The sequence below is a fragment of the Talpa occidentalis genome, unplaced genomic scaffold (assembly GCF_014898055.3).
Source record: "Talpa occidentalis isolate TD23 unplaced genomic scaffold, MPIMG_talOcc4v2.1 talOcc4.12, whole genome shotgun sequence".
NCBI lineage: Eukaryota > Metazoa > Chordata > Mammalia > Eulipotyphla > Talpidae > Talpa > Talpa occidentalis.
In genome coordinates, this window is record NW_023601212.1 from 71,530,646 (window position 1) to 71,540,731 (window position 10,086).

The window sequence follows — 10,086 nt, forward strand, 5'->3', positions numbered from 1 at the left end:
GAGGCTGCCCAGGCTCTGCTTTAGGCCCGGTGTCCTGGACAGCCTTGCTTTTTCCAGGAGATCCCACTGTGGTCCAGGAAGGACGGGCAGGCATTCTGCAGGCAGCTGGAGGGCACTCTCCCATGTCCATTGCTCCTAGGTGCCCTGGCTTACTTGCTTCTTGAACTCAGCCCTCCTTAGGCTGCCCATCCCATAGAAGGCCTTCCCTCCAATATAACTTGTTTTTGTTTTTATTTCCAATCCTGAGAAACACATTGCAAAATTTCCACTGTGACAAAGCAAACAGAAGCTAGCTGTGGAGGGAGGTGGGTTAGGGGGCCAGCTGATGTGGTCACTTACTAAATGTAGAGTTTTCAGAAGGAGATAACCCCCTTCTCTGGAAGGCGTAGTTTGGGGGCACTGACCTTGACCCTGCAGAGCCAGGCCTGACTCTGACCCACACAGACCAGTGCTTGGTCAATTTTTGCCATGCTCATGTGTGCCAGGTTCTGCAGGGTCCACCCTCTCTGGGCTTTAGTCTTCTGTCCAGATTGTTCCCGTTCACTCACTGTGGCCTCCCAGCTACCCACGCAGAATGAGCACTTAAGAAGGTGTGTGCATGAATAAATGGAGGAGTGAACCATATAGACCCCAGTAGGCGTTCCTTTAATCTCTAATGACCACTTCTCAGTTCCCACTTCCTAAGCACCTCAGAGTGGGCCTCATGGGTGTGAAAGGTTAGGATCCCCATGCAGTCCCTTTGCCTCAGTTTCCCCATGCCCACCTTTTGTGAGTACCAGCCCACTATGGCTAACCCCTGCCTTTGACTCCTCTGGCTGGGAAATTCCACAAGCTCTGCCAGCACTGGCCACTAGGCTCAGAGGGCAGTTTCCACCTGGGGACCCAGGATGTTCTGCCAGAGCCTGCTGGCCAGTGGGGAGCAATGACCACGCGTGTGAGGGGCACAGAGGGAGAGCGGGCAGCAGCTCGCCTGCTCTCGTGTCGTGGTCCTCAGACAAGTGACTGGGACTCTCTGTACCTCAGTTTCCCCTCTGGGAAAATAGGAAGGCTAGGACATGAGTCCCTAAGATCCTCTGAGATCCTGGGTGTCCCAACCTCATCAGACAGGGCTCCTGGGTCTCTGAAATTGCAGTGGAGACCCCCTCCTTGACATTTAGCCCCCACCTTCTGTTCATCCTGCTGCCTGATCAGAACCCAACTCAAGGTGCAGCCTCTTCCCTCCATCGGAAACCTGGGGGTGTCTGCAGGGAGACTGCCTTCTCAGGAGGCCTGGGGGCTACCCCAGGTGGGGTGAGCACTATCTGGACCCTCTCTCGCCCCTCTCTCTCTGCGTCCCATCACTGTGTCCCCATTCACAACCCCCCCCATGGGGTTCAGCTCGAAGCTCTGGGTTCCCGCACTCCACCCCTCCACAGATGTCCTGGAACTGGTGTGAGGTTATTTTGAGAGCTTGCGGCTCCCCTGGGCCTTTCCCAACAATCTTGGCGGGAGTGTCTGAAGCCAGTGGCGGTCAGCCGGAGCTGGCGGGGGTGGGGGCATGTGGCGGCTGGCCCCAGCGAGCAAGCGTGGTGTGAGGACACTGCCGGGAGCACTGACCTCCCAGAGTCTGAGATGGGGGCAGGGTTGGGGCTCCCTGACTGTGCTGGCTAGAGTCCATCTCAGAGGCCCTGGGCTGGGTGCAGAGCCTCCACCACTCCCCCCCAACTTTTAGGGACTCCTCAGGTGGCCCAGACTCCACCTGGCTATCCCACAGAGGTGGTCCCAGCTCACTCCCACAGCCTCATCTAACACCACCCTCCATACTCATACCAGTCCCTTGCTGCTCCAAACTTGCTCCCATCACAGGGCCTTTAAACCTACCAGCCCTCCCCGGAGGGCCTTCTCCCCAGGTTTCCTGGGCTGGGTCTCTCTCTGGTCTCAGGGTAGTGGTCACCTCCTTCCCTGCTGCAATGATCCCCACCTCTCCCCTCTGGCCATCTCCATCTCATCACCTCCCGGAGCAATAGAAAGAAGACAAACCACAACTTCAGTTTTAAATGTTTTGGAGGCCATGTTAAAAAAAAATTTTTTTTAAATAGGTGGAACTCATTTTAATAATGTATTTTATCTAGCCCAAAATATTGTCACTTAACAAGTAATGGATATAGATATTTTTTTAAGATTTATTTATTTTTGCATACAAGAGCTGGGGTACAGGCCAGAGGTTTGGGGGATGAGAGGATTCACCAGAGACAGAGTAGGGAGCAGAACAGGCACATGGACTGAAATACACTGCTGAGGGGAGAAGCGGGCTAGGCAGGAGAGGTCCACCGTGCCATGTGGGGTAGCTCCCTGGCCGGGAATTGAACTCATGCTGCAGTGGCTGTGGAAGCTTCACAGGTTGCGTCTTAACCCCTTGCACCATGAGGGAGGTCCTGGATATAGTTATTAATGAGATATTTTACACCTTTTTTTTGCACTGTCTTGTCAAGCTCATGGTTTTTTGCACTCACGTTTCAGACATTTCAAGTACTAAATGGCTATGTGTGGTCAGCAGCTATCAGATGGACCCACACGGCTCTATCCTGCTGTCCTATTTTACTTTCTTCCTAGCACGTATCACCATCTAAAATATCCCGTGTATTTGATGAGCTATTTATTATCCATGTCTCCCACACAATATACATCCGTCCTGCCCCCCACAACGCCACACAGTAGGTGTCTGTAAATGTTTGGGGACAGACACAGAAGGCTGCCTGGGCCTGGTGCCTGCCCTCCGCCCCGGTCACAGAGCAGCACATGGAGGTCCACCCTGCAGGCTGGTGTCTGCTGCTCCCATCTAAGCCTCCTTGACTCAGTGAGGTGCTGGGGAAGGGCTCCCAGGTCCTTGAAGCAGCAAACTCCCATCTTCAGGCCAGCAGCAGGATCCCCCAAACACGTTCTCATCTAATTGGATTCCCAGCTTTTCCTTCCTCAATCCGGGCTGCGACTGCGGCTGTTTATAAACCTGCATCCTTGGAGGCTCCCAGAGCCCAGTGCACAGCTGGGGAAATCATTACTGTCTTCCCTCCAGGCCAGATGTCAGCTGGGCTGCTCCACCCTGCCCCACCCTGCCCAACCCAGCTGGGCCCAGCTGCCCTGCCACAGAGGACCCCTGGCTACTGTGCCTCCTTGCCAATGGCCCCAGGACACAGATAGGCTTTCCAATCTCCCTGTCCAGGTGACTTGAGCTTCCTTAAATATGGCTGTCCACAGTCACCCATTGCTGGTATTAATCAAGGTCCAAGAATTCTCCAGGGCCCAACCAGGTCCCAACCTTCCCTGTCCAATTAGAGAGCCCTCTCCCTCAGCCTCAGCCCCCAAAAGTGGCATCATCAAGGACTTTGGAGTCTTTCAGTCACTTCCTTTTGACTGGGCTCCCTAGTGACCCCTCAGGTGCTACTCAGCAATGACCTCCACAAAAGGAAACATGCATATAGCCCCACAATGGCCTCAATCTCTCCATCGCTAAAATGGGAAGGGAAGCCCTCACCCATCAGGGCTGTGAATTTATTCCTTTGCAGATTTATTCTGCAAAGGAACCCAGGAGTGAAGCTGTGAGACCTGGGAAAATGGGGCGGGGTGGGGGGAGGGACGTCGAGAAGGCTCTGCTCTGCTCCAATCCTGGCTCCACCCATGCAAATATTAAGGTTAAGAACACCAAATTCATCAAAGACTGGCTGCATGAACCTAGGACAGTTACACCTGCTTGGAGCCTCCATTGCTGTATCTATAAATGGGGAAGTAAAATAAAATGGAGGGGTCATTGTGGCCCCCTCCCGTGGTGGTGACAAGAACTTAGGGGGCTGATGCCTGAGCTGGAGCAGGGGTTTGTTAGACATGGGTTCTGCCCTCCCTCTGGCAGGAGCCCCTTGTCTGGTGCCTCCATGGTCTGGACAGGCTTCATGTCCCTCCTTTGGGACAAAGCCAGCCTGGTTTCCATCCCAGCCCCAGATTCGGCCTCGCACATGGGCGACTGTTCATCGTCGCACTCAGCCACCTCAGATGGAGAAACCTGAGACCCGGAGGCTGGCCAGGACTCTGTCAGAGGCAGGCGGGCCTGCTTTGAATTCCAGGGATGTGGAGGAAAGGGTGTGGATCCCCAGGAGGTGAGTCTGGTGGGATCCCCACAAGGAGGCCAGCCTGACGTGGAATGCCTTTCAGATTGCTGTTGGCCTGCGCTTGCTGGCAAGAGGACTGGCGTCAGAACTGGAAGTCCCTGCCTGGCACTGGCTGCAACAAAACTTTATCAGCCCCCAAATGAACAGATTCTCTGGGTGATAAGAGATTCTAGGGCAGACAAGAGACACAGACAATGGCAGACACTGGGTGGGAAGCCTGGCCAGGAACAATGCCAAGCAGAATTAGGGAGGGAAGGAGGTGTCCAGGATGGAGGGCTGGGAAGCCTGGACCCCAGCCAGGCAATAGAAATGGGTAAAGAGCTGTCCCTTTCCCACCTCAGCCATTCACACATGCACAGCTCCCCCCTCCACTTGCCTGCCAGTGGAGAGCCCCCCTCTCTTCTGTGCTCAGCTCAAATGCCACCTCACCCAGGAAGTTTTCCTGACTACTCACACCTGCCAGATTCCCCTGCACCCCATTTACCTCCAGAGCTTTTTTCATGGTGGTGATTCATTAACACGGTGCTAGATTTACTTTTAATGTTGGTCCCCCCTCCCCCTCAGAGACCAAGAGCTCCGCGAGGACAAGGACTGTGTCCATCTGTCTGTCCATCTTGTGAACCACAGCTCAGCTCCTGGCCCAGTGAATTATTTGCTGAAGAAGTGAATAGGCAGCCAGCACTGAGCTAAGCATACAGCTGAGAAATGAGAAAGATTGTGACTAAGACGAGCTCACATCTCCTTTCCCTGAGCCTCCACCTGCCCTGAAAGGGTGTCGCCTTTCCTGGTGGGTAAAGCTAAGCACTCAGTACTGGGTGGGAGCGCCGGACTCAGCATCCAGACGCTGCCCTCTCATTCTAGGCTTTTGTCATTCAAGGCCCGGAGAGGTGTGCTACCCTCTCAAAGAGATGAGGCCAGCTCACCACGGTGTTCCCAGGGGACTTGTACCCAATGCCCCTGAAGCCACTGAGCCAGGTCAGACCTAACTGACCTTGATGTCCCATGACCAGCCTTTGCCTCCAGCACAGCCCTTCCTCCCAGACCTGGGCCCAGCCACTCGCTCTTGCTGTACTTTCACCCGCACCAACTCCTATTCTAACTCCACTTTCGGTGCCTCTTCCTGCAGAAAGCTGATCCCGGTAACCCCTATCTAGCCCTGGTGAGGGGCTCGTCTTCAAGGGGGCAGGTAGACTGCTGAGTTCTAATTCTGGTTTTTTTTACTCCCAAGATGCGTGACCTTGGACAAGTTTTTCTCTGTGCTCTTATACCTTTCTCTGTAAAATGGGGGTTACTGAGCCTCCCCCCAGTGTGTGGGTGCAGTAAATGTGATGACGCATGAAAGCACTAAGCCAAGCACCAGGCACAGCTCAAACACCCTGTAGGTAGATATGGCTGGTACTGAGCCCTGGGGCAGGATTAGACCACCACTGAGCATGTCTGGGCCCCAGCCCAGTGCAGGGCACTGCCACTTGACAACAGCAGCTGCGGGGCCGACGAGGATCCCCACCCCTTCCCTGGTGAAGATCCTCAGGGGAGCTGGGTGAAGACCCTGCTGCCTCCTCCCTAACAGCCTGTAAAAGTCAACAGCCCAGTGCAAAACCACACATCCAGGAGCGGGAGGGGCAACACCTTGACAGACAAGTCTCTGCTCAGGGGGCCCAAACACAGCACCCAGTCCTGACTGGCCAACAACTGGGGGGGGGGGGGCACGGGCACTGCAGACTGTCTTACCCTTGGGGCCCAACTGGGGTCAGTCCTGAGCTCCATGACAGTAAGGGCTACCCACAGGGCCTGGCCAGCTAAGTAGAGCTCTGCCATCCCTCTCTCCATCTCCCAGCTGCACTTGGGCCTCGGTCCTCCTTGTCCCCGTTTCTGAGTGCTTCCACCCGACATGGGAGGGGTTCCAAAGCCACAGCCAGGTGGGTTGAGACCACAGACCTGGCCAGGTGTGCATTCATGCCAGGTACAAGTGTCACTGCAGGTGGAGTCCCAGAGCCTGCTGACATCAGGTAGGCATGAACAGGAAGCTCACACCCCTGAGCCCCAAGGCCCAAGGGGCTACCTTTAGTACAAGCCCCCTTACCCAGATGAGGCTCGGAGAGGGACCGGCCTGCCCGAATCAGGCTCCTCAGACCACATCACCCCAGGCTAGGGATCCCCAGGTCGCAGCACTCTGGCTTCCTCTCCAGCGAGTCTGCTGGCCAGCTGTCATCCATAGGCCCCTAGTGCCCAAATGACCCTTTAAACAGCCACCTCCGAGGTCCCTCTTTGGTGTCCCTGCAGACCCCAAAGCAAGGAGCTAGAACAAGTGGACAGTGGTCCTGTGTCCAGGATTGTGGTTCCCCCAGAGTCTAACTTCCTGGAGGCTGGGAGCATGGGGAGAGGAGCTGGGAAAACTGAGGCCCAGAAGTTACCAGCTTAAGGTTCCCCAGAAGGTCAGAAGCCTGCTCTGGATCTCTGACTGTGTACTTGACCCAGCTCTGGGCCCAGAGCCGCAACAACATGTCCCTGTCCAGCCAAAAGCAGCCAAAGCTAGTACCTCCTAGGCAAGACACAAGGAGGTGGGGAGGCAGGATGGGCTTACCTTCCTGCTGGGTCACAGTGCTGTGCTCCTGCTGGGAGGCAGCTGCCAAGGGAATGCTGTGGCAGGCCCCAAGAAGTCCAGGCAGGATTGGGTCATGGAAAGAATTGGCAGTCCTGAGCACCTGATCAGGGATAGCGCGGCAGGCAGGCTTATACCTCTGCTACCCCGGGCTGCCCCCTACAGGCCCCTGCCAGCCCTGCCCTATGCCCAACTAGGGAGGACAGCATCAAGGCAAACAGCCCCATATACCCTGTGATAGGTGGACAGTTAGGGCATCTCCAGGCCCCTTCCAGGCCTTAGATCATCCCCTCAAGCAAACTGACCAAGACATTCCTGGCACCAGCACTCAGGAAAGTCCAGAGAGATGGCACTGCAGGTGAGTGAGACCCAGGGCCCAGGGCTAGGCCACATACCTGAATTAAGGGCCAGTGGGATTCCCGGGCCCCCTGTGCTGTCCTCCCACCAGACAGAACCCCAGGTGGAGAGGGTGTTGGGCAAAGAGCCGTCATGAAGGCGGTGTTGCTCAGAGTGGGGTCCTGGTGAAGTGTGCACACCAGGAGTGGGGCTGGCTGGCTAGGGGCTCCTGGGCATGAAGGATCCAGAGAGGAGAGGAGACCTCAGACCTGTCGGTCTCTGTCCACTTTTACTTGCAATTTGAAGCCTTTTCTGCAGGGGGCCTTGTCCCAGCCTGCCTGTCCAAGGACAGTCTGACTCTGGAGAGGGTGAGGAAGGTGTGTCCCCTTCCCAGTTCCTCCTTGGCCTTGGGCAGGGCAACTGGCCACCTGCTGTTCTCACTACCTTTGTGATGTTCCCCGGGTTCGAGAGCAACTTCTTGTCTGAGGTGGGGAACATCGTCTTTCACATCAAGCCCCAGTTCTCCAGAGCCGCCGTGGTAGGCAACACCTTCCAGGGCGGCCGCTGGGGCCAGGAGGAGTGTCCAGTGCCCTCTCACTGGTGCTGCGGGAGCCCTTTGAGGTGATGGGAGCTGGGTGAGACCCTTGGGGGCTGGGAGGCCTGTGGGGTAGAGTGGGCAAGGCCCATAGGGGCGAGGAGGCCTTGAGAGGGGCAGGTGCAGCCCATCGGGGCAGGGGAGGCAATGGTAGGGAGCGCTACCCCAGCACTGTGTGTGAAGGGTGCTGTACAGCTTGGCTCCAGCGGCACTGGATCCCGCCAGGGGCCGGCGGGCAGCTTCATTGGGGATGTTCACTGGTGAAGGGGCCAAGGCAAAAGTCTCACAGCTGGGTTTGCATAGGACCACCTCAGTCTCCCCATTTGTGCAATGGGATAGCTGCCAGCCACCCCCTCTTGGAAGAGAGAAGGGCAGTTACCAGATGGGGGTTCCACAGGGTGCAGGGGATCGGGGGGTGACTGGCTATTCTTCAGAGACTCAGGCCATTGCAGGAGGCCAGGGTCCAGGCTGCACACGACCGTGGGTCACCAGCTTCCTTACACAGGTGGGGGTCAGCTCAGGCTTGGAGCACTCCACGTCCACGCTCACGAGCACCAGGTGTTACGCTTCAGGCACTGCCACTCACCACTGGCCACCATCACCAGGGGGCAGGTGCTGAGTGACCACTGCCTGGCCCGGGTGGAGCTGGCCCAGAAAAGCTTGAGCTGGGGGTAGGCACCACGTCCCACTCTTACTAACTCCGCTGTGCATCCTTATCCCATGACCCCCAGCCTCCCAGGAGAAGAGCTGTCTGCTGGGTCGTCTGGGAGCTGGGTCCACGATCTACATCCCCCTCAAGTCTATATCACAGGTGGTACAGGAGCTGAGGTACATATCTAGGGTGTTTGCAGAGATGAGGGCTTCTGAGCTGTGCCCGGAGTTCCAGGAACAAACCTGGCCACCATGCCCAGTGGAGCCCTATTATGGGGGAGCTGGGGGAGGGATCTGTTGTTCTGGAACCCCCACTCCAGCTTCACCATCAATAAAGTCTGAGCAGAATGCAGGGTCTAGCTGTTGTGCAAGGGGCTGGGGTGGGGCAGGCGCTGCGATGCTGCCCTAGGCACCCAGGACATCTGAGACAGACACAGGCTTATGGGAAAGGCTCCTGCCAGTCCCTCCTGGGGCCCCGGGCTCCCTGCTCCAGTCTGGCCTCTGGGGGCAGGAGGTGATGACTGTCCAGTTCAGGACAGTCTGCAGGGAGGTCCCTGAAGCTTCCTCCTCACCCTGCTTCCTGTTGGGTGAAGGTCAGGCGTCTTCCTGTGTCTCCCCACCTGGAAGTGAGACGTGGGGGAGCTCTCCGGGGACAGTGAGAACAGCTGGGGTCTCCAGCCCTGGTTTGAGACCCCAGTCCTACTGCTCACAGCTGTGTTCCATAGACACATTCTCCATCTGAGCCCCATCCTGTCCCTGTAAAGGGCTAGCCTCAGAGGACAAAACCTCCAGATGCCGGAGCCCAGGAGCCCCAAAGAAGGGTGATGTGACATTGGGGGCTCACAGATTTCCTGGTAGTTTTCATAATAATAAGTTAATTTTAATATGGCTTATCAACACATGTTACCCATTCGCCTCTACCTACTGTCATCCATTTATCTACCATCTATTTATGAACCTATTAATCATTATCTATTTATGAGCCTATCAGTCATATACCATACATCCACCCTATCATTTATCTACCTATCCATCTATCATCTGTACGAATGTATCAATCTACCATCTATCAATCTATCCATCTATTTATTCATACATGTACCTTATCTCCCTAACCTATTATCTATCTACTATCTTAATTAAACTGGTGATGTTGCAGCATAGAACAAGGCATCATAGGTGGTTAATCTTGACAAGTGAGTTATTTAAAGACAGGTAGCAGGTGAGCAGAAGCACAGACAGGAGGCAGGGCGGCTAAGGTCTTGGCTTTAGAACCAGCTGCTCGGGTCTAAGAGCCCATCGTTAGCCCCCATATGTGACGTTGGGCAAGTTCCTGAACTTCTGGGGACAACTGGAGTACTCAGCTCAAAGGGAATCCTGAGGTTCAAATGAGTTATTCAGGTAAAGCACTTAGAGGGCTGGTTGCCCTTTTCACGAAGTCACCTGCCTCGGAATTTCAGGCAGCACATGGATCTAGCCAAACATCTTGCCCACTAACATTTTACAGACAGGGAAACTGAGTCAGGGGTAGAAGAAGTCAGCAATAGGGTGGGGCCCAGTGAAAGGAGGGCCCAGCAACCCCTCTGCCCTTCAGAGCTGGGCAGAATAGAGGGGAGATGACGGAGCCCCCACCCCCAGGTGAGACAATGAGGGCCCCAGACTCCAGCAGTGCGGCTTCCTTCCTGTCTCCACTCATTTCCCCACTGTGTCCTGGCCCAGCTGGCCCAGGAGCCCCTTCCCGCCCCCTCCTACGAGACGTTTGG

General features: G+C 55.8%; 1 protein-coding gene across 1 annotated transcript; it reads left to right on the forward strand.

The window, feature by feature from the left end:
• Window positions 1–7,087: 7,087 nt before the first annotated feature.
• GRIFIN (galectin-related inter-fiber protein) lies at window positions 7,088–8,347 on the forward strand. Its single transcript, XM_037508043.1, is given in 7 exon segments — window positions 7,088–7,099; window positions 7,326–7,407; window positions 7,410–7,458; window positions 7,549–7,655; window positions 7,658–7,698; window positions 8,178–8,202; window positions 8,205–8,347. Coding segments are annotated over 7 exon segments (459 nt in total).
• Window positions 8,348–10,086: the final 1,739 nt, after the last annotated feature.